The sequence below is a fragment of the Taudactylus pleione genome, unplaced genomic scaffold (genome assembly GCF_031769625.1).
Source record: "Taudactylus pleione unplaced genomic scaffold, aTauple2 ptg000095l, whole genome shotgun sequence".
Taxonomy (NCBI): domain Eukaryota; kingdom Metazoa; phylum Chordata; class Amphibia; order Anura; family Myobatrachidae; genus Taudactylus; species Taudactylus pleione.
In genome coordinates, this window is record NW_028284497.1 from 82212 (window position 1) to 107818 (window position 25607).

General features: G+C 44.8%; 1 protein-coding gene across 1 annotated transcript; it reads right to left on the reverse strand.

Annotated features, from left to right (window-relative positions):
* Nucleotides 1–16324: 16324 nt before the first annotated feature.
* LOC148526443 (uncharacterized) lies at nucleotides 16325–18286 on the reverse strand. The gene is made up of 2 exons (XM_088470189.1): nucleotides 17967–18286; nucleotides 16325–16990 (listed from the first exon to the last, which is right to left on the reverse strand). The coding sequence occupies exons 1-2, from the start codon at nucleotides 18273–18275 to the stop codon at nucleotides 16688–16690; spliced, it is 612 nt and encodes a 203-aa protein (XP_088326315.1). The 5' UTR covers nucleotides 18276–18286; the 3' UTR covers nucleotides 16325–16687.
* Nucleotides 18287–25607: the final 7321 nt, after the last annotated feature.

Genomic DNA, 25607 nt, shown 5'->3' on the forward strand with positions numbered 1-25607 from the left:
GTTCGGTACAGGATATATTAGATTCCGTCTAGGATTTTATGTTATATGTGAGTTTTAATAAAGGTACCACCCATGTGTATATCCCCACCCCCCATAAGGAGGAGGGCTTTAAGGGGGTATAAATATCCATCTCTTCGCCCTGCCATACACACCTTGAGATAGACATACCATCGAAACACGTTGGTGGCAGCAGGGCTGAGAGTCATCTTTAACCTTGGATCACAGTGACTTGCGGTGGACTAGTCCGAACCTATCATCCACCCCAGGTTATTCGTTGGATTTTTTGTGAAGGAGGGTCTCTATTCTACTCTTTGTTACCCACTGTCATGTAAGGAAGGAATATCCTAAGGACTATTTATTAATATGATCGCCAGACTGTGAAGAAACCTTTATATGCATAGGATCCACTGTGAAGTATGAGTTGGGGTACGCCCTATCCCTTTGTGTTTAATTTAGGCACATTGTATGAGGGTGAGCCCCTACCTATGATAGGACACATACTGGTTATGTGATCCCCTCGACAAAGATACCGTTATAAGAGGTTACCGTAGCACATTAACGTGAGTACGGTACGGACATCATACCTACTTTTGAAATTAAGGGGAGAGGCTGAGCTTCATTTTTAGATACATAAAAAACTTGTTTTAAACTACTACACTATTGTGCTCTATTGTCTCTCTCTTTTTCATTGACGAAAAGAATCCTTACAAGGAGAACTGTTACATCAATCACCATGGCTGACATCATCTTTACATTTCTATTGAGGACTTCCACCCTTAACTTGGTATTGTTACACCATCTTATAGAGTGCACAGAGGTTGGATTTGTCTATTTTTGTATTCTATGGTATCTCTATTTTGGGTCTGGTGATCCCTCTGTTGACATTTCCCTTTGCTGCACCTTGTGCGCAGTTGTCCGCCGTCATTTCTGTTTATATTGAATAGGTTCCATGTGCTTCTTCACCCTCCCGCATTGAACCATGTGCTTGGAACAATAGTATAGCCTGGGATGCATAGGGATGTGTTATATTCTTGTGGTTAAGGATACTGGCTATATACCTTCCTACCTATACCTTCTAAAACCTGCCTATAACCTCTAAGATTTACGCTATTTGCATACACAGTCATACAGTAAAATAAATACCTTAGACCTTGAACATGTGTTTCCAAAGCACAAAGTATTATTCAATCAAAGTACAGATAATACACGCTGTGATCTAAGTACAATTTAGTGCAAAGAAATTATACAGACCCAAGATACAGTCATACATACGCAAGCCCTCTGGGACCAGATTCCGGCATCAGCAAGAGACCTCCGTCAATCAGCAATCAGCAGAATAGACTAGAAACCCAGGGCCAGAGCACACATATTTATACCCCCCCAGAAATAAGCTGAACAAAAGAGAGGTCTTGTTGCGATTCCATTGGCTGTCCGTCATGGTGCGTTTGTTACAAGGCACTTAACAGGTTTATTCAAATGGCCACAGTCCAGCCTCCAACAGTTGGTTGCCTTCGTTTTCCCACCTCATGCAAATCTAGACTGTTGGTTTTACAAAGTACATTTTGGTTCTTTATGTCTTTACGGTCCATAAGTTGCAAACGCATGTTCCGATCTTCACACCGATGATACCAGAAAGCTGTGGATAAAGTGCAGATCAGTATAATACCAAACACGGTTTATTTATCATGTATTAAACCTTAGATACCAAATAGTCTTTATTTCACAGCCTTTGTAATAAATGAATAAAACTTGGATCTTTTACTTTATAGCTATGGGGCCTTTTGTGTAAGTGTGCATTATGTAAGTATTAGGGATATGAGAAAAGATGCTAGTTAGGTTTATCTGATTTGGGGCAGATGTGCACGCATGCAGCTAATAAACAGCTTTCGCATGCAGGATATTGTGCATTCACTACTGTGCTTCATGTTAGCAGCGCAACGGTGCGTAATGTGTGGTGTTTATGCATGAGATTCTATTTATGATGGATTTAACATATATAGCAGATCTTGGTGGTAGTAGCAAATATACACACACACATATCTCATTCCTTACTAACAGTTTCAAACTGCAATGCAAATGTGTTATGGGCAGTGAGCTTTACTTCTCAAGCAAGATGGAGACCCCCAGCTGTGAAGCTGGGGCCATTCTGTCTGGGAGTGAGACTAAAACCTGTTTAGGATTCAGACAAATTCAATTGTGTAGATCAATGTATGGGTTATATTACAATTGCCACAACTATACTTGTCTATATACAGGGATTCCCAATTTGTATGTAAAACACTCACAGTATTCTGGTGTATTGTCTATTCTATTTACTTTTCTCAGGAGGCTGTTTTTCTAGTTGTTTTGGTATTTCTCTATGCAAGGTTGTCCCCAGAATGGGCCTGTCATGGCTTCTAAAAAGATTATCAAAAACATTGCCATCTGTACTTAGCTCGTGGGTTGTAACTTAAAATGGCTCTGGTCGCAGAATGGCGTCTTGCAGATTCTTGTTTCTAAAATGAAGTCTAGCTGCCATTTGCAAGATGGCATCACGCACGCTAATCTTTTACGCTGATTCCGTCTCAGCCACTAATCCAACTTCAACATGGTTTAGCTGTAATATGGTGTGGTCACAATTAAGATGGAACTGTTTGATAGTTTATACCTTCTGAAATATTATAAATATAATGGAATCTGTAGAATGTGTATATTTCAGTTTGATGTCAGCTGGTGATTGTGGTTTGTTGAAGGAGGATGGCGACAGCCATGTGCTTTTCCCTTTGGTGATAAGGCTTTGAACCATGTGCTTGATTCAATAAAGGTTGTGAATGACTAATATTGTGATCATAGTTATAATCCTAGACTTTAATTAGTGTAATTGATTGTATAGTTGAAATAGGCTTGTTATAATTAATAACTGTGGGGGGAATTCAATTCAACGAACTATTGAATAGCGACGGGAGGGACTCCCGAAGCTATTCAATACACCGCGCTGTTTGGGCGCGCTAAGGATTTCTTCTCGCACCCCCCTGGGGATGCGAAGAGAAATCCGTCTGTTTTTCTGCATAGCGCGGCGCTAACAGCCGCGCACCCAGCACTTTGGTCAGAGAATGCCGGTTACCGCACCTTAACAACCTTGTTAAGGCGCGATGACCGCGATAACCGTCATTCTCCGACCACACAGCGCACTGAATTGAATAGCTCTGGGAGCGCGCTCCCGGCGCTATTCAATTTGCGTTGAATTGAATCGCCCCCTGTGTGTGGAATGGAGCCTGCAGTTTGTTATTATGGCGCCACCATGTGGTTTAAACAAAGGAATTCCATTGTCGAAGTTGGATAATTGGCTGAGACAAGATCAGTTTAAAATTGGATCTCAGCGACGCCATCTTGCGACTGGCCGCAAGACGCCATCTTGGAAAAGAGATCGCAAAATGCCATTTTGCGAATGGCCGCCTAAGCGCCATTTTAGATAAACTTACACTTTAGTACATGTGGCGATACTACTATTAGCAACATGCGATTGCATCTTTCACCATTTCTCATACACACATTAATACGCACAATTGCGCTGTTAACTAGTCGCATATTAGAGAATGCATAAGACTTTGTATGAAATCGCTGTTTTATTAGCTTTATGCGCACGCATCTGCCCCAAGTTAACTGGCGTCCTTATATCAAACTCCGCATACTCACACATTACATATTCACACATAAGGTTTAATAAGCTTTAAAGTACAAGATTTAAGTTGGTTCAGTTAGTATAAATGCTGTGAAATAAAGATATTTGATAACTAGGGTTTTATACATGCTAAAAAAGCCGTGTTTTTTGTTTCGTACTGATGCGTACTCTTTCAACAGAATTCCGGTACTATTGGTGTGGAGATCGCATCATGCATTCTCAACTTATGGACCACAGAGACTTCAAGCAACAAAATGTATAACTGGTAGGATTTTGCATGGGGGCGGGAGGGCAGAGACCCCCAGTTGTTAGAGGCTGGGTGAGTCTATTTGAACCAGCCTGTTAAACTCTTTGTAACAGATGCTTCCTCCCTGGTAACCAATGACATCAGCAACAAACTTCTCTATTGTCCGGTCTATTCTGGAGGGGTATAAATATGTATGCCCAAACACTGGGATTTTAGTCTTCTTGCTGAATGCTGGATGATGACGGGGTTTCTTGCTGATGTGGACCGGAAGCGCTGTGTATGTATACTGTACTTGGGGTCTGTATAATTCCTTTGCGTCTAATTGTGTCTGGATCAATAGCATGTAACAGACTGACCTTTTTACTTGAATAATACTTTGTGCTTTGGAACCACACGTTCCAAGTCTGGAGTCTTTTATTTACTGTATGACTGCGTACGCAAATTAGCGTCATCCTTGGAGGTTTATAGGTAGGATTTTAGAAGGTACAGGCAGGGGTATATAGAGGTTCTGATCAAGTATCGTTAGTTGGGGGCTCGTAGTAGTGAAGTCACTTACCTACTCACACGGCACATACGGCTATCGATATCTCAGCAAAGGTTGGAGTGGCCACATGCAGGGTTTTCCTGTAACCACTTTGTGCTGAAAAATCGCTATCCATTTTCGTGTGAGCAAAGGAAGCTGACTAGAATCCAGGGACAAGAAAGGAAAAAGTATGTTTTCCTTTGTTGATAGAACCTAACATTTAAAGGGGTGCCGCAGTATTGAGTACACAATTGAGTCACAGTTTTACACACAGTAAAGACGCACTTTTGCGTACGCAGCTAAAAAGTCATTATACGGTTGTGTGGTTGAATTAAGGGTGTTTCCAGTAATTGAGCGATTATTGCAACAGGGAATTTTAGTTCGTACAGCTAGTGCAGCCAACAGTCCCATTTTTCCAGTAAAGAAGAGTGGTGGGAGGGGTTATAGGCTGGTACAAGACCTTAGAGGTGTTAATAAGGCAGTAGAGAGCCAGATCCAGCTGTCATCCTGATGCAGATCCCACCAAATGCAACCCATTTCACTGTCATTGACCTCTGTTCTGCTTTCTTCTCTGTGCCTCTCTACCCTGTCAGTACCTATTCGCATTTACATATAGAGGTGTGCAATATACATGGACACGATTACCCCAAGGTTTCATAGACAGCCCCAGTATCTTCTCTCAGGCATTGCACGACTGTTTACTATCTTTTCAACCTGCCAATGGATCTGTTCTAATTCAATATGTGGACAATGTATTGCTATGTTCTGACTCGTTTACGTCATGTTTGAATGATACTAAACTTTTGTTACTTCATCTCTCGCAAACAGGACACAAGGTGGCTAAGGACAAACTACAGCCGTGCCAATCAAGAGTAAAATATTTGAGACACTGCCTAACCCAGGGGTTACGACATCTTACAAATGATAGAATCCAGGCCATCCAGAACATGACTGTCGCAGAATCAACAGCAAATTCGTACCTTCTTGGGAATGTGTGGATATACTGTAGGATGTGGATCCCAGGTTTTTCTATTTTAGCCTTGCCTTTACAGGAATTAGTCTCTTCCTCAAAGCCCAATCGTGTCATACACACAGAGGAATCAGAGTAGGCTTTCCTTAATCTTAAGGATAGCCTGACAAAAGCTCCTGCATTGGGAATACCTGATTATGAAAAACCTTTTGATTTGTATTGTACGGAAGCTGATGGTTGTGCTGCAGGTGTCCTTACACAAAAACATGGTGATGCCAGTAGACCCGTAGCATACTACAGTGCCCAATTGGACATGGTAGCAAGATCACTCCCCACCTGTTTGAGAAGTGTAGCAGCTACCACTCTATTGGTGAGTAAAAGTGAGGACATAGTACTGGGCCATGATATGATTGTCTACACTCCCCATGCTGTATCTGCTCTGTTGAACTCAGCTCAAACCAGACACGTCTCTTCAGCTAGGTTTACCAAATGGGAACTAGCCCTAATCGCACCCGCAAACATCACTGTTAAACGTTGCAGCACGCTGAATCCAGCAACGTATTTACCATATGTACAACATGATGTACAAAGGGTGGAAGGAGGTGAGTTCAGCAGACATAGTGTTACGCACGATTGTATGACATATCTGAATCAGACCTTTACTGCTAGACCTGACATACATGACACACCTTTAGAGGATGTGGATGTGACCTTTTATATGGATGGGAGTTGTCATAGACAAACAGACACAGGTGAATTATGTACAGGTTATGCTGTTGTAAATGACAGACATCATAGAAGCTAAACCTCTTGGTCCTCCTCACTCAGCCCAGGTGGCAGAGTTAGTAGCACTAACTAGAGCGTGTGAACTGGCAGCAGGCAAATCTGCTAACATTTACACTGACTCGAGGTATGCGTTCGGGGTGGTGCATGATTTCGGGGCTCTATGGCATCTGCAAAATTTTATGACATCAGCAGGCACACCAGTTGCACACTCCCGACACATAAAACATCTTTTAGAGGCAATCCAACTGCCCAAAACAGTGGCAGTAAATTAAATGTAAAGCCCATACATGTAAGGATGACCCGGTGTCACTAGGCAACAACAGGGCCGATGAAGCTGCAAAATGGGCAGCAGGGTTGAAAATGTTTTCTTCGACTGAAAAAATTATGTCTTTCCAAACAATTGATATGCTGAAATTAATTGAGATGCAAAATTTGTGTTCAATTCAGGAAAAATCCATTTGGAAGTCCAAGGGATGTGGGCAAGAGTCCTCCGGGCTCTGGAGGGACGGACAAGGTAAACCAATAGCCCCCAAGGCATATTACCCCAGCCTGGCTGAGGCAGCACACGGTCTGACTCATCTGGGAAAACAAGGTATGTGCAAGTTGGTGAGGGCATACTGGTGTGCACCAGGGTTTTCTTTACAAGCAGAAAAGATAGCAATGTCCTGTCTGACCTGCTTGAGGAAGAACATAGGGAAAGCGATCCCTACCGAACCGTCCCACATTCCACTGACTGATGGACCTTTCCAGGTGATACAAATTGATTTCATCCAATTACCACCCTGCAGGAACCTTAAGTATGTATTAGTGTGCACAGACGTATTTTCTAACTGGGTTGAGGCCTACCCAGCGGCCACTAATAATGCTGCGTTTACTGCCAAGAAAATAGTTCAGGAATTTGTATGCAGGTACGGTATCCCTAAAATCATCGAGTGATAGGGGTACCCATTTCACAGGTGATGTTTTTCAAAATATGTGTAAGCTGATGGGTATTAATAGCCGACTTCATACCCCCTACTGACCGCAAGCCAGTGCCAAGGTAGAGAGGATGAACGGGACTATTAAAAATAAGTTAAGTAAAATCATGGCAGAGACTGGACTAGGATGGCCAGAAGCGTTACCGTTGGTCCTACATAGCATAAGGACCACTCCTAGACCTCCTCTGAATCTGTCCCCATTTGAAATATTGTTCGGTAGACAACCTCATTTGATCATAAGTTCACAGGAAGACCTGAAGGGTAACAATGAGGTAACTGTAAAGTATCTTATATCAATGAGTAAGCAGTTAAAGCAACAGCAGCAGAAACTGAAATTGTTGTCTATTGATATGCCTGAAACGAACTGTCATGATGTTGAACCAGGAGAATATGTAATGATCAGAAATTTCTTGCGTTCAGGTTGCTTGACTGATCGGTGGGAAGGTCCGTACCAGGTGCTGCTGACGAGTACTACATCTTTGAAGGTGGCCGAGAAAGATACCTGGGTCCATTCCACTCACTGCAAAAAGGTCAATCAACCGGTGGAGAAACAAGTCGGAGACAAGGCTGATAGTATGGACCTGTCGCCCGCAAGCTTGTTCCGGGAGGATTGAAAAGGTTGTAGTGAGATACCTGAACTGAAAGAAACTTGCAGGTTTTGTTGTGACAATGGACGGGCCTGCTGTGTTCATTTTCATATTCTCTTTTAGAGTGTTCACCATCTTGGTCAGTTCGGGGATATCCAGTTTCTGTGATGGGAGACCGATCGAGGAAATGGGAGCTGATGGCAGTGCTGATGGAGTAGAGTCAGGAGGAATGCAATGCCAATCAGGGGAGTGTCTGATCAATCTTAGTACTGGTATTGTTAAGAGAGCTGTCATCCCGGATACTCGGGGAAGTTGTGGAGGTTTATCGTCTGAAGATTCCTGTATTTGTGAGCATTGTGGGTCCCTAATTGATGAGAACTGTATCCAACAGTGCCAACCTAAATATAACCCGTACTGGGGTGGGTATCCTTTAGAGGATTATCATAGCATGGTAGGCAGAGTGTTAAATCAAGCTGGGTGTGTTCACATGTGCCACAGGGACAGCATAATTAGGGTTGGTGCCATTTCCGCTGAATATCACGGACATTTTAGAATTACAGAAAGGGAAAACATTGGATGGAAAATTTCTCTCATCCAAACCACCTCATTTCAAACTCTATCAATTCCAAGTAGATAGATCACTTTTGTGTTTAAACATAACCAACCCCAATAAGTTGGGAAGTGACGGGGAATAATCAGACGATGACCTTCTCACAAAGAGCTGATAATGAATCCATAAACCATGATTTATTGCGCTCAATTAAATCTGGTGGGAAACATTTTAGGTACCGGTATACATTGAGTTCCACCAAAGAAATTATTGGTAAGGTGCCAAATGGTTATTGTGCTAAAATAATACAACCAAAAACTTGCATGTACCAGATGGAAGACCCAGAAATAGGATTGTTTGCAAGGGAAATGTGCTTAATGATAATGATGCATACCATTCCTTATGTTCTCCCTGATAATGTATATTTCATATGTGGAAGAAAAGCGTATAAATGGCTCTCCCCGAGTTCCGAAGGTTTGTGTTACCTGGGAAGAGTAGTCCCAGAAATTATGACCCTCACACATGTTGAAATGCTTGGTATACATAAAAACACACCGTCACCATATCTTCACACACAATATGAACACAGAGGTAAAAGAAATATGATACCTGGTGATGTGCATAAAGCCACTCAGTTAATCAGTGAGACAACTGACTTTCAAGTTTTAGTTGCACTGGATCCCACCAGGATTGTTCAGGGTACATTAAATTTTCGGTATATTCAGGAACTTGCTAAATTGATAGATAATATCACCGAGATGTACGATGACACATTCAGGTATACAGGGAGAGAATTGCAAGCGTACAAGAAAGAACTGGTGCAACACAGGCTAGTGTTGAATTATTTAACTGCTGTTACTGGAGGGTATTGCGTAACGTTAGCCACCCAATTTGGAGTAAAATGTTGCACCTATATCACCAATGATACCAGCGACCCTAAGGAGGTGATAGACTGGAAGATTGATGAAATCCTGCAGCTAAATTGGGAATTTCGTAAGAACCATAATGCTTCAGTGGCTGAAGTAGGGGAAAAGATAGAAGGATGGGTGTCATGGCTAAACCCAGTGAAATGGTTCTCAGGTCTAGGGGAATGGGTCCAGGAAGTGATCACCAGCATAGGCAAATTCTTGATCCTTATACTAATTGTCATTATAATAATTGGCATATGCGTCCGGTGTGTTCCAATTGTGTTGAAGTGTGGAAAATGTAAGAATAGAGTAAAACGAAAGAATGAAATTATGATGGTGGCCAGTATGAATACCGAGGTAAATACAAAACTGCATTACAACCCTGAGCTAGGAAATACCATAATTTAATGTACTATATTCAGACATGCATAGAATGTATTATTGAAATGTTATTTTTAAAACACCTCAGATAATGTAAAGTCTAAATTCCCCTTCAAGACTGCTTTTATAAGACTGGTGCATTCCCACACCTTTCACATGATCTTCCAAGATCCGCGGTGTGCGTATAATAGTAGTTTTATGTCCTCACCCAGAGACACATTATTGATGGATTAAGAACCACCTTGTGCCATCCCATAATAACACGAAATAATATGTAAATGTAAGCCTAAGATAAAAATTCCAATAACAGATTGTGATAGGATGTTGTTTGCTATCAAAGGGTGGACTGTCGAAGCTGGATAATTGACTGAGACAAGACCAGTTTAAAATTGTATCACAGCAACGCCATCTTGCGACTGGCCGCAAGACGCCATTTTAGAAAATGGGATCGCAAGACGCCATTTTGCGAATGGCCGCCTAAGCGCCATTTTAGATAAACTTACACTTTAGTACATGTGGTGATACTACTATTAGCAACATGCGATTGCATCTTTCACCATTTCTCATACACACATTAATACGCACAATTGCGCTGTTAACTAGTCGCATATTAGAGAATGCATAAGACTTTGTATGAAATCGCTGTTTTATTAGCTTTATGCGCATGCATCTGCCCCAAGTTAACTAGGTCCTTATATCAAACTCCGCATACTCACACATTACATATTCACACATAAGGTTTAATAAGCTTTAAAGTATAAGATTTAAGTTGGTTCAGTTAGTATAAATGCTGTGAAATAAAGATATTTGATAACTAAACATGCTAAGAAGGCCATGTTTGGTTTCGTACTGATGCATACTCTTTCAACAGAATTCCGGTACTATCGGTGTGGAGATCGCATCATGCATTCTCAACTTATGGACCGCAGAGACTTCAAGCAACAAAATGTATAACTGTTAGGATTTTGCATGGAGGCGGGAGGGCAGAGACCCCCAGTTGTTAGAGGCTGGGCGAGTCTATTTGAACCAGCCTGTTAAACTCTCTTTAACAGATGCTTCCTCCCTGGTAACCAATGATATCAGCAACAAACTTCTCTATTGTCCGGTCTATTCTGGGGGGGTATAAATATGTGTGCCCAAACACTGGGATTTTAGTCTTCTTGCTGAATGACGACGGGGTTTCTTGCTGATGCCTATCATCTGGTCCAGAAGCGCTGCGTATGTATACTGTACTTGGGGTCTGTATAATTCCTTTGCGTCTAATTGTGTCTGGATCAATAGCGAGTAACTGACTGTACTTTTTACTTGAATAATACTTTGTGCTTCGGAACCACATGTTCCAAGTCTGGAGTCTTTTATTTACTGTATGACTGCATATGCAAATTAGCGTCATCCTTAGAGGTTTATAGGTAGGATTTTAGAAGGTACAGGCAGGGGTATATAGAGGTTCTGATCAAGTATCGTTAATACTATTTTATGATATACTTTATGTATGTGGACTTTATGAGCATCAATTTGATTATATAAATACACTTTTACTTTAGTACATCTGGTGTGCAAATGTTATTGAAATGAAATTATCCTAATGACTTAAAGATTCCTGGGTAACACTTTGCGAGTTAAGATATTAATGATGATCTGTTATTAAAGAATAAAAATAGAATATTTGCTTCAGACATATGAGATTAAAACAGGCAACTGTAGGTACAAACAAAAGAAGGAAGAATACTTACCACCCTTAAACAGAATTTTTTTTAAATATGGATATGTAATAGTTTGTTGATAAATGGTTCATTGATGTTTGGATGGATGCTTTTTAGTTTTTATAATATTGTATTTTAGGATGGTAAGTGTAACCTCCCGTGAGGCTTACATCCTATGGATGCTTACTTAATTTTCTATTACAAAATTATTATACACTAGCAGCCGTTGCTGTTTTTTTTCCCCTCCCTTTCTGTCCTATAACTTCCCCATTTCTCTTTCCTTTCTTTCTCTCCTGCTACACTATCTTTACTTACACACTCTGGAGTAAATTTACTAACATTTGTGTTTGGTCGAGATTGCATTTTTTAAAACTCGCAAATTTACTAAAGGCAATCATGGGTGTGAAATCATGACACACGGGTGAAAACACAAATAGAAATAAATACATCAGCAGCCAAACTCGCAGGTACTTTCCATAGACAGGAATACAACACAGGAATTTACCAGGAATCGTTATTGTAATCACAGGTGTAAGTTAAACAAACTCGGTCCAAAATAGAAGTTTTAAATAGACCCCCTCCCGAGCAGCGTGTTTGGCAGAATCATGCACAAATCAAAGTGATCTGTGCATGTTTATGCTTGTAATTAAGCAAAAAAAAGGGGTTAAAATGAAAAGAAAAATTACGATGGGTCCCCTCATTAAAGCATAACCAGCCCCTGGCTTGGCCAACAAACAAGCCAATCAGCGGCCTGGCTGTTGATTGACAGCCAGGCTACTCACAGCCAATCAGCAGTAAGTTAGTATAGTAGCGGCTGCTGATTCACAAGTGCAGGAAACCTTGTTGGATCTTGTCAGTTGCGGTGAAGACCTTTATTTGTAAATACCTACAAATCTTCAGTCCGATATGGCTCAGGACATTGTGTCTTTTATTCTAAGGGGTAGGGGAGTATGTTTTTTTTGTGTTTTTTTACCATATAGCGAGATTCTACTGGAGAAGAGGACAGATCAGGACAAGGTAAGTATGTAGTGTGAGTGCTGGTGAGTATGTGTGTCACAACTCACGGATGGGTTATGAATGTTGGCCCAAAATCGGGATTGACGAAGACCCAGAACAGAGGAGCAGAGTCTAACATGCCGTGGTATTCACCAGGGTCCCCCGCAATGAGCCTATATTCTCGCACTGGAGTGCTCCCAGGAACATCCTTATATAGGTTAAAGTTCAATTTAATAATGTGAAAGCTTTGGCCGGGGAACCAGTGAAAGTGTCTCCTGGCTGTGGAGTACGATGTTGGTTTAAAAAATATGGGGGAACCCCATGTACTTTCTTCTTCATATTTTTAAAACCAGGACCAGCTCACAGAGTCCGAGACTGGTTATGCTCAGGATGCATATTCAGGAGTGTTTGGTTATAGGGAACACAGGGAAAAAGACAATCACATACACCATCAAAAACACAAATCAGCAAGACACGAATTTTGGTTAATTTGAATGTTTCAGCTGTCAAAAGTCTCCCATGTTTCAGGGATGCTGTGTGTGTGTGTGTGTGTGTTTAAACTCGGGCAATCTCGGACCAGACACGATTCTTACTAAATTTACCCCCCTTTCTCCCCCCTTCTGTCTTGTTGCCCCATTCAGGTTGTTGAATAAACAACATAGCTGCAGATATTGAAAAAATGCACATTTGGGATCAAATATTTATCTTGAACTTCTGCAGGAGTGGAAGCCTCGCGGGGGGGGCAATGTCAGTGAGGAAGATGAGGTCCCTAAAGATCCATGGGGAGAATTGATAGTGGTCAAGGCCAGGTGGAAATGCTGGTTGTCCCAGATTGGCACTAAGGCAGGGGGACTGGAAATCAGATTGGATTTCTAAATCTGCCTATCCCAGATTTTGAGTGAGAATGCCATTGTAGAGACCCGACGGAACTATCGACATCTACTCTACAGTTGTACCCAAAGAGATGAGAAGACAGAAATAGAGCTTGTTAAACTAGATTCAATGAAGACCCAAAGTCTCATGTCAGGTGATGAATGCCAGAGGACACACTGAGTAAGGTGGGTACAGGGGCGGATTGGGGACTAAAAGTGGCCCTGGAAAAATTCTAGAAGTGGCTTCACATTGGCGGCACCAAATCAACTGCAGGTGGAACCAACACCAAAATAAGCGGGATTAGTGCATCACTACACCTGGAGACATCGGTGATAGGCAAAGCTAAAGCAACAAGTAATTGTGGGCATTACACCAGCACCCAAACCCTCATTAGCTGCATCATCAGCCTCATTTTATTGTCCCGTTTATCACAGCACAGGCTGTGATTTGTGGAGCTGCAGTATGTGGGATCCTGCTTTATGAGAGAACATCCAGCTTTTGGCTCTTAGGGGTAACTTTGAGCAAAACAAAGGATCCCCCTTCACCACACTCATTTGTGGCTTACACTTGGCATAATCCTGCACCACTACAGACGACTCAGGCTCTTGTTTTACTGTTATCAGCAGTGACAGCAGATGCATCACTACTCTTTATTTCACTGCGATTGTATAGGTGCTCTCATCCCACCTTTCAGTGCCAGGGCATTGTTTAGACGGGTTGGATACGGGATGCTGGCGCTTGGGATCCCTGCGGTCAGAACCCCCCCAGTGCCTAAACTTAACCTCCCCCTCCCCACACCCTAAAACTAATCTTTCCCCTTAGTGACTAAGAGGCAGAGGGTGACAGGAGGGTGAAGGGGAGAGTCAATAGTTTATACCAAGTAGAGGAAGAAAGTGACAGGGAGAAGGTAACAGAGGGAGGCAGTAACTGATGGGGACAGGAAATGGGTGACAGGGAGAGGCAGTGAGTGATGCCAAGAAATGGATGATGGGGAGGTACCAGGGGGAGGGAGTGGGTGACAGGTAGAAGCAGGGGGTGACAATAAAGGGTGTCAGGGAGAAGCAGTGACAGGGAGAAAGTGACAGGAGATCCAGCAAGTGACAGGTAGAGGGTGACAGGGAGAGGGTGATGGTTAGAGGCAGTGGGTGATAGAGAGAGGTAGTAAGTGACAGGGAGGGTGACAGGGAGAGACAGCACGTGGCAGGAAGAAGGTGACATCGAGGCAATAAGTGATGAGAGGGTGATGGGGAGAGGCAGTGGGTGACAGAGGCATTGGATGACACAGAGGGTAACAGGCAGTGGGTGACAGGGATAGGGTGACAGGCAGTGGGTAAAGCAGAGGATGCCAGGGAGAGGTAGTAGTGATGAGGAGAGGCAGAGGGTGACAGGCAGGGAGTGATAGCACAGTAAAGTGGTATCACCAGCTCTCCAATATGAGTGCAAAATCTAAATCACCAACCACAAACAAATATGCAGGATACAGACATGAAGATATAAAGTTTCCAGAAAAAAACAAACAAACATTTTTCTAGTGAAATAAACAACTTCCTAAAGACCCAATAAAAATGTACTAAACAGATGTTAAAAAATAGATGCCCAGCTTATCTGTTTTGACCTTTTATAAACGGATGACTGGGATGGTGTTCTGTGGATTGTATGTTTATGGATTTAACTCAGTTCTTCAGTAGTCAACTCTAAATATGTTCATACATGGGGCAATTTTTCAAACGATTTGGACATTTTCGACTGATCGTAACAACCAATCATACACGACTACGATGCGATGCGCGTCCCCTGCATTGTGGATTGACATCGTAGATCAGATGGTCTTGCAGAAAGATTGCGACCCATCGTGTATGATTTGACACATCGTACGCATTTTTGCTGCAGTACGATGCGATCTACGATGTCCCTGGACACTCCCCTCCTCCATTTTGTGGCAGACGATGGGAGAAGATAGAAGCAGCAGCATCGTGTATAGCAGAGTGTGCCTTTCAAAAAGTGAGTATATCGCCTGTACACCCTGAACCACCAATGAATAGCCCTGCCCTACCAAACCCCTGACCCAACAATGCATACCCCTGCCCCCAAAGTGTATTTTAACCCCTGACCCACCAATGAGTTTTAACCCCTGACCCACCAATGTATACCCCTGCCAACCAATGAGTTTTAACCCTTGCGCCACCAATGCATACCCCTGGCCCCAAAGTGTATTTAACCCCTGACCCACCAATGCATATCCCTGCCCCCCAAAGTGTATTTTAACCCCTGCCCCCCAAAGTGCATCTAACCCCTGACCTAACAATGCATACCCCTGCCCCCAAAGTGTATTTTAACCCCTGTGCCACCAATGCATACCCCTGGCACCCCAAAGTGTATTAACCCCTGCACCACCAATGCATACCCCTGCCCCCCGAAGTGCATATACCCCGTTACCCACCAATGCATATCCCTGCCCCAAAGTGTATTTAACCCCTGTGACATCAATGCATACCCAAGGTTTAATATTACACACCAAATAAACAAACAGTATTTATTGGATCAAACTGTAAAAACTCAAAAAAAAATATTTTTTACAAAATATTCAACTTTAAAACCTACAACAATTTAACTTTTTCAATATATTTCCCTAACAGGAATGACAAGTGCAAGAGAGAGACAGTTTGTGACACGGTTCGTTGAATGTTTGTGGCGAGTGAAAGTCAGCACTACTGCAATAAAATCCAACGCAATGCTGCAATCCAGGAGATAATTGCATTTAGCAAGACCTTTCATCCTGATGATGTAGTCACAGTGGTGTGGGTCAAAAACAAAATATAGAATCTCCGCACTGTATACGTGAAGGAGAAAAGGAAGCAGGAAGAGTCCCGGGCATCCGAAGCAGGTGCAGCTGACACCTATACCAGTAAGTTGTGGTACTTTGACCTGCTGTAAATTCCTGCATGAGCAGGAGCCGCAGAGACTTTCACAGGCCCTAATGGAGGTGACTACAGAGGACCCTGGAGTGAAGAACCCAGACACGGAACAAGAGTCCTCTTGTGAAGTCGTAAGTATAATTTAATTTTACAGTTCACATGTCCACTGTAGTCCATTAGCGGATACTGGCCTCCTGCCACGGTACTGCCCCCACTCTTTTGAACAGTTCCTGTTGTTGAAGCCATTGAAAGTGGGGCCACAGAGAGCATTGGGACTGTTTCCTCCGGTTGGTCTGGGTCGTCCAGCACTGGTGTCTGATGTCCTCTGTTGGCTAGAACTTTTTTTTCGTAGGAATTTATGGAGGACACAGCAGGCCAAAACAACAGAATCTGTTTTGTGCATGCGCAAATTAATTGAGGTATGGAAAACCTGGAACCTGTTACAAAGAATGCCGGATGTGCTCTCCACTATTCGGCGAGCCCTGGATAGTCTGTAATTAAAAATGCGCTTCTCTTATGTAAGGCCTCATTGCGCATACGGCTTCAGTAAATGCTCATGTAGAGCAAACGCCTCATCAGCCACAAAAACATAGTTTAGGCCATGCTTCGTTTACGTTGCAGATGGTAAATTCAGGCGGTTGGAGCTGAATCTCTCATAGAAGAGGGTTTGCTTAAAAGAATCCCCATCCGAAGCATGGCCATTTTTTCTCACATCCACAAAAATAAATTCATAATTGGCATTAACCACTGCCATGAGCACTATGCTATTAAATCCTTTATAATTATAATAAAAGGACCCGCTTTGGGCAGGTGGGGTAATCCGGACATGTTTGCTGTCTATTGCTCCACCGCAGTTTGGTAAGTTCCATCTCCGTTCAAACTCCTCAGCAATGGTCTTCACCATTGTTGGTAACTAGAATAAAAAAAAATGGAAATTAAACCTTTGAAAAACATGTTATTAAAATTATACAATTATCTCTCCAATAGCCTTCAACACCAAACCTGGATTTAGCGGTTAGCCCGCAAATTGCCTCTGAAACCCAGCCTAAAACACCACAACCTGCACCTAAACGTCGGAGATACCAGCGCCGAACACAGGAACAACTGGATGAACTTTTGAATGGGTTCGACCACCTGGGCATGCACATAGCCAGCACGCTCCAGGAAATGGAGGAAAGCCAGTAGATACATGCCCAACGCCTCATGTATGATACGGTTATCCGGGGCCGAATGAAAAGCTGGCAACCAGTACTAGGCTCACAGATGAACCTGTCCCCCAGACAATGCTTCAGCCATTTAATTATGGCCCATCCACATCCTACTAGGCCACACCACTCTATCCCAGTTATCCTACTCCACAATCAACTCTGAAGTGGTGTATAGTGCCATGTTGGTAGAGGAGGAGGACCCACCTCCATTTTCACATTTTTAATTTCACATTATGTTCAACTATCACCCAGTTTTATGTCTCCCAATAGGTGCTGCGTGGTATACGGCGTTGATGACACAGGTTGGACAGGGTCCCAAAGCGCATGGCACAAGGCCAGATTGTTGCATGCCGGGGCCTCAATCTGGACTTGTGCCATATGCATCGTGGCCTGTTCAATCCAGCATCTGATATGACGTATACTATGTATACTATGCAGCTGATTAACTATTGGGAGACATAAATCTGGAGGAGATAGCAGTTTGTTTTCAATGCATTGTGATGCTTAAAGTTGCTGAAAGTTTTACCATTTTAACTAACACCCAGTCTTTTACCTGTTGACACACGACTTTATATATGGTATATATACCTTGTTGGTTTGGTACACAAAATAAATAAGCCATGTTGGAGTGGAATTATGTACCCACAAACATTATAAATATATAAAAAAAAAAAAACTCACTCTCTCTCTCTCTCTCTCTCTCTGGGAAATGAGGGTCCCAAACTTCAGATCTTCAAACGACCTCCCTGTAGCCAGATACCTCAGCGTCACAATCAGCGTCTCCTCAGCCAGAATGGCCCTCCTCATGTTGGTGTCCTGCCTCTGGATATAGGGGGTCACCAGACGCAGCAACTCCTGGAATGTGGCATCATCCATCCGCAGGTTGTTGTGATAATCATCCAGATTATTCTCCCTAATCTCCATCAGCAGGGGGATATGGGAGCGGCTGTCCCTCCTGGTAGGCCCCTCCTTGGTCCAGCAAGACTGCATAATCCTCCTCTCCTCAGGCCCTACACCTTTCAGCCTCAGATAGCCATAGGCTAGCAGAAGCTTATGGCGATAGGAATCCATGAGAAAGTAGAGAAACAACACACTTTGTAAAAGGCAAACCTTAACAAAGCAAAACACACTAGCAAAGTACAGCGTTCAGCAGGGTATAAAACCAGGCTTGCCTACCCTCCCGATTTTGCCGGGAGCCTCCTGTAAATCGGGTGCAGCTCCCGACCCCCGGAAAGGCAGGCAAGCCTTCTGTCAGCCGCCGATCCCTCCAATCCCTCCGCAATTAATAGTTAAACTCCCGCAGCGGAGGGGGCCGTTGACGCCATTCCCCCTTGTCCTGCCGATCTGGCTGCTCCCTTCCATAAGGAGCAGCCAGAAAGTCGGCAAGTATTTATAAAACCAAGCCTCATTAGTCACTGAGCAGAGTGTGCACAGATCTAAAATGGATGCTGCCTTTTATACCCCCTAGGTAAGCCCTCCCCTTTTGACATTCCAAAAGATGCATCGTATATTTGCTGCATATGATTGATCGTAAATGATTTACAATTGTTTAAGATACATCGCATCGTATGGTCGTTTCTGGAATCGCACCATTTCTAAATACAAATCGTACAAAATGTCAACAGAAGAATTTTCAAGGGAATCATATGCAAGATCGGATCGGATACAAATCGCCCCGTGTATGGGGGTCTTTATTCACAAAGTTCCTAAAAAAAAAAAGAAAAAGAAAAGTTACTCTTCATAGTGTAAGTCAGTTAAATAAAAAACTTAAACACACAATCTTATAGCAGAGTATTGAGGATAAAAGGCTGCTTTGTACTGTAAATGGCCTAAACATTGTCAGAAGGTAATGTCTGGGAGATGAAGATTATGACAGGAGAGAGGGTGACAGAGAGGATGACAGGAGAGAGAGGTGACGTGGAGATGGTGACTGGAGAGCCAGTAAGTGACAGATAGAGGGTAATGGGGAGAGGCAGTGGGTACCCCAGGGAGAGGATAACAGGCAGTGGGTGACAGGGAGAGTGTGACCGGGAGAGGCAGTGGGTGATATATAATGGGGCACTTGGCTGGATAAGGGGGTACACAGGAGAATTAGGGGGCACACTGTAATTGGGCTGGCTGGGTGTTTTTTGCTGAGGGACAGTTAGATGGGGCAATGGGCTGGTTGGCGAGATAAGGGGAGACAATGGGCTAGCAGGATAGGATAGGGGGATTAGTGAGATGGTGGGGGACACTGGCCTGGATAAGGGGGGCATTGCGAATGGGGAGTTCCTGGGCTGGATTGGAAGTGGGGCAGTGAGATAGAGTGGGAGTGAGGAACACTAGGCTGGAGAAGGGGGTACACTGGGCTGAATGAGTGTAGGACACTGAGACTGGACTGGCTGGGCGGTTCTTGCTGGGGGCAGTTAGATGGTAGCATTGTGCTGATTGGAGAGGGAAAGGGGAGGCACTGTGATGGAGAGTCAGCAAGATGGTGGGGGACACTGGCCTGAATAGGTGGGGACACTTCTGAATGGGATGCCCCCAGTGAGACAGTGAGATGGGGTGGGAGGGGGGGGAACACTGGGCTAAATGAGGGTGATCACTGTGACTGATTGGCTGGGGGGTTCTCGTGGGGCAGTGAGATGGGTGCAGTGGGCTGGTTAGTGAGGGATGGGGGGGAGACACTGGACTGGCAAGATGGGAAGGTCAGTAATGGTGCGGGACACTAGGCTGGGAGCCTAGATCTCGTCTTGAGTGTCTGTTAGAAGTGGCTGCCTTTCCCTGGCAGTGCAGTCCAATTAGGTGGGAGAAGGGACTAGTTTTGTGCCCAGCCCAGTCTAAGGCAGCAGCTGTCAATGAGAAGCTGAGCTGTGAGGTAAGGAGACTTCACAGAGTCTGGGTGGAGGAGCCGAGCTGAGGACAGCCAGAGCTGGGCATAACTTAACAGCAGGATGTAGCATGAGGCAGGTGCAGGGGAGAGCAGGGATGGTGCCTCTCCATCCCAGCGTCATCCTGCAATGCATGCCCCGCTAGATGTAGTTACTTATTCAGGCAATCCGATAAGTAACTACGTGATCCCGTTGCCGCTTTGCATGTGACTGTTTATCTCTGGCACAAGGCATAGTACTTTCTGTGTGCGAAGTCTGTGACTCTGTCTCACAAGAGAACAGCGGCAGCAGCCTCTCTCGCGATTCCAGTTCCTTCACGGGCAGGCCACTGTAAGCCGCCAGCGGGCTGCCTGTCATTCAAGAGGGATGTGTTACTGGGGGGTGGAGCCACATACGACAGCGTGGCACACAGTCCCCTCGGCCCACCGGGAATATTCCCTATTAATTAAATGTCCAACCTGCCCCTGGGTGGGTGGCATAGAATTAAAACTGAAGGTTAGGGATTCCGAGCCCTTCCTCCCTGGCAGATTTATATAAAGTGCAAAGCCTCACCCTTAATAAAGAAGATCCTGCTGCAGTTACACTTAGCTCTGAGTTTAGTAGATAAAAGGGTGTCAGTGTTATTCCCATGCTCATAAAACGTGTGCTGTATCCAGCAGAGAGTCTCCGCATCCTTGGCTGATAAAACCATATTTCAGTCGAGCAGTATATCTGAAAACAGATTCCCGATGATCAGGAATCTGCGCAGGCATCAGGGTCTGCGATCCTGTGCGCAGACTCTAATTGATTGACAGTTTACTGCCGTATGTGGGCGGTGATGGCCTCCGTTTCCCGAAACGGAGGCGTGTCGCCGACACTGGGGGAAGGGAAGAGACCAGGATCTTTGTCGGCTGACAGAGACTTCCTGGCCTCTTCCTCTCATCTTGCGTGACCGCATGGGTCACCTTAGCCGGCTAATGTTCTGCAGAGTATCCAATGCTGCGTTGGAAAACGCAGCTTGGATAGGTAATGCAGCAGGAGGCGTAATCCCTCCTGTGCATTACCATATCTTCAAGGATCGTAATTCCAAAGCTGCCTGCGTTCCAACAACTTAAGGGGTGCCCGATTATGTATGAGAATAGCTGTAGTGTTTTGCTTTTTAGGAGTGGTGGATTAAAATGATTGTGGGAAGGTTTTTGACATGAGAGTGTGATGCTACCAAAAACTTTTTTCTTTAACTATATAAAATAAAACATGACTCACTGTTGGGCTGGTAGGTCGAGAGAGCAGGGAGAGGCGGGGCTGCTGCAGTGCAGATAGCGCAGACTGGTGGGCGATCCTATTAGGATTGCATCTTGGAACCGCCCCACGGAAGTGATTGTGTCTGGGGGCGAGAAGGTAGTCTCAGCTTCCCTGAACTTGGGCTGCAGGAGGAAGATGATCTTCTTGCAGCCGCGGGTAGGCGATCCTTTTAGGGTTGCCCTTTTGTGTACGGGCCCTGGGGGGAGGTTGCCACGGCAACTGTGGGGCCAGCTGGGTGAGCTGAGCCTGACAGCTGCTGAAAGATTAGCTTCTAGCAGCTGTCGCAGGTGGCTCTGATACGATCAAATCCGATGCGACCATGTCAGGGAAGGCCCAGCTTGGCTTGGTCGCATCTGGTGTGACCACATCAGGAAATTGATTAAGAAGCAGAATCAATATAAGTATAGCAGTCACTTAGTATCAAATTAGTATCCAGCAATGATACACAGTATTCAGTCACAGTTTTCATCTGCTCAAGATGATCGACAATTACCTCCTTTTACTCACATGTCTGACCAGGCAATGTATTGGTAAGCCATTTGCCTTAGATCCCATCCACCATTGAGGCAGAAATGAAGCAGTGATACATTCACTGTAAGGGGTATATTGACTAAAGCTTCTAAAAACAGACAAGTGGTGATAGCAACCAACCAGATTCTTTATATCATTTTCTGGAATGCAATAGAGAAATTATAGCTAGAATCTGATTGGTTGATACCCCTAAGTATTTCCAGCTGGTGTAAAAGATATTTCTTTGACACCAGCTGGAAATACTTACCGGCTTCCTGGATCTGATTTGCAGACGAATAACACCCATATGTAAATCAGATACTCCATATAGAGGATTGCATCATAGCAGCAGTGAGGTGAATGTATCATTGATCCAGCGATCCAGCTGTGGGCTGCTACATTGTGGCAGGCCTCGGTGCACCGCTGCTAGTTACACTCATGTTCATGACACCAATGTCACAACTCAGAGAGAGATAATAGATGCTAATCCATATATCGGGATTGGCTAGACCCAGAACTGAGGCACGGAGTCTAACGTGCCGGCGGTGTTCACCAGGGACCCCCGCAAGGGGATTTGTACTTAGCTGCGTCCGACACGCAGGTTGCGACCCTCAGGCTAGGTTCTCTAGTACAGGTGCTAGTGTAGCCTGGACTAGAGTGGAGAACGGCGAAGGCGTACAATGTGGTCAACAAGCCGAGTCAGAACCCTCTGTGTGTCAGGCTTTTTAAAAATAATACTAAGCGGTCCGCGCGGACCAACCGGCAGAAGAGGAGACCTGCCGCCGGGACCACACACAGCGTGTCCCATTCGGCTGTAGTACAGGGAAGCCAGCTGCATGAAGAATCAGAGGGTGCCGGGAACCACCAGACCGCTGCCCGCAGACCACTAGCACTACCGCACCCGATAAGTTAGTGCCGGGGTCTGGAATACCGTGACACCAAGGCCGAGATGGTCGTGACCCACTGTTTGAGAACTGCTGTCTTAACCAATACTGCAGTGTTCCCAAACCCACTACTAGCCTCCACGCAATACTAAAATTACAGGCTAAATGCTCAATGTCAATATAAAAATATGCCAAGACATTATTAAATAGACTGGGCCCATCTCTGCCTTCAGCTATAAACCCAGACCAAAACAGGTTTCTGTAGGGGTAGCAAACCCCAGATAACTCTAGACAACCAGACAAAATGCAGACAAGGACTTGACAGACAATGAACAATGAACTGACAGGACCAGTGGATGAAGCAACAAAGTTCAAGGTGCAGCCTTGAGGGCCAGTGTGCGGCTGGAATCTTAACGATAGGGCCTTGCAGACCGTGGTGCAGCTAGTGACAGCCGAGATGCGGCTTGAGAGCCGAGATGAATTCAGACTATGATGTGGCCTTGCGGGCCGTGGAGCGGATATGACAGCCGAGATGCGGCTTGAGAGACGAGATGAAATGCAGGCTGAGGTGTGTCTGGAACAATAAGGCAGACAGGAACACAGGAAGGAAGCAGGCTGACATGGCTTGGCTGGACTCTGGAATGAAAGTGCCACAGGCAGCAGCAGGGTATATTACACAGGCTAATACTAAACAGACAGACAGGTGCAGGACACTGGAAGAATAACTCAGCATACAGGAACTGTGGAACAAGGTAAGATCGGCAAAGATTCAAACTTCTGAGAACACTCTCCGGACGTCAGACAATATAAGCGGCATGGAGTGCAGGGCTGGCTGAAACCCAATTCCTGGAGAGAGCACTTCCTAATCAAAGGCATGTGTGCACCTGAGCTCTGCACAGATGGCTAGTAATTAGTGAGCACATGATACAAAACACACAGACATGAATGACAGGCTATGATTTAAACACAGCAAAGACAGGATTTCCAGCTTCCTGCAAAAAGCCAGAACAAGGACAGGACATGATGCAGTATCCCAGTAACTATGAATGGGAACTGCCACCACGATGCTTTGCTAAATGCAAATCATCACATAGTGCCTGTCTGATCAGGTGCTGGGGGGGCAGCGGATGCTGCAGGAAGTCTGGCACTGGGCTAAGTGGAACAGACAGTGGCCTGCAGGGTGGGGAGGCGTGAGTGCAGCAGTTGGGGGATGGATCCGGTGGGTGCTGCTGTGCTCACTAAAGCAGAGGATGGCTGCTGGGCACAGTGGAGCAGAGGGTGGCCGCTGGTGCCTGGTCCAGTGGTTTGAGGGGTCTGGCAGGTGCTGCAAGTGGTTCCAGCATGGTGGTGAAGTGCAGGCAGAGTTCCTGTCACCTATCATGCCCAGAGTCACCTGTTTAATCCCCCGATGACATCATGACGTCAGGTCACGTGACACGGCTGCCCAAAAACTACGGTTTTCAGAATATTTTGGTTTAAGGAATATACAGATATGGGAGACTCAACCTGTATTATTATTATTATTAAGTGGAGATGTTGCCCATAGCAACCAACCAGATTCTACTTAACATTTAACTAGCACCTTTTAGAACATAATAGCTAGAATCTGATTGGTTGCTATGGGTAACAACTCCACTTCTAAAAACTCATACTTTAGTAAATTTACCTGTTGTATAAATGTCAGTAGAAACAGATTGACTGTGACTGTGCCCGAACTTCATTTTACAACATCCAATTGTGTCCCACTCTTTTTTTTTTTTTTACAATTTCTGAATATGCTAATCAATTCTACACACAAACCCCTCAACCCTCTCCAATGAAACCACTCTACAATAACTCAGATTCTCCCCCAGGCCTATATTCAGCCCAGTTTGATCCATGAATGGTGTATGGCTATATATATAAATATAAGAGGCTAAGGGTGAGAGACAGCCTTTGAGCTGTTAAAGCAGCCTTGAGGGTTGGTGTGCCTTGGAAGGCAGTGGCCTGAGGGCCTAGAGCAAGATGTAGCCTTTGGGCTGGTGAAGCAGCCTTGAGGGCTGGTTTGCCTTGGCTGGGAGGGCCTGGAGCAAGATGCAGCCTTTGGGCTGGTGAAGCAGGCTTGAGGGCTTGATTTGCCTTGGCAAGTTGTGACCTGGGGACCTAGGGTTAGATGCAGCCTTTGGGCTGTTGAGTCTGAGAAGGTGGAAGAACAGGGATGTTGCGCTGCTACCAATGTCACTGGCTTGACACTGGCGGTGATACGCCGGAATGCGCACTGGAGACGCTGAGCTGCTACCAGTGCCGCTGGGATGACACTGGCAATGGAGCACTAGATTGCGCACTCGGAATGCTGGATTGCAGCCGATGTCTCCGGGTTGACACAAGCCGCGGCACTAGACTGGCACTTCAGAAGGAAGAAGCACACCTTGCCACCTAGATGACACAAGCAGGTGGAATGCAGATTGTGTCGCCTGGATGATACAAATGGCAGGAGACAAACACGGTAAACTGGCTCAGGAACTCGACTGGGAATCAGGAGACTGGAACAACCGGAAGTACAAGAAACTATCACCGGCATGGAGTGAAGGGCTGGCTGGAATTTAACAGAACAGGGCCCAACCAGAGCAAGCCTTCCTTAATGACAGATTGGTGTGTATCTGGCTGTGCACAGACAGGAGATCAGTGGGCCTGATTCAGAGCCGGACGCTATTTGCGGTCGTGCGTCCAGAAAATAGGGGTGGCTATTCAAATGAACCGTTCGCTCTTTGCGGTCTGTTCACGCCTCTATGTCTCAA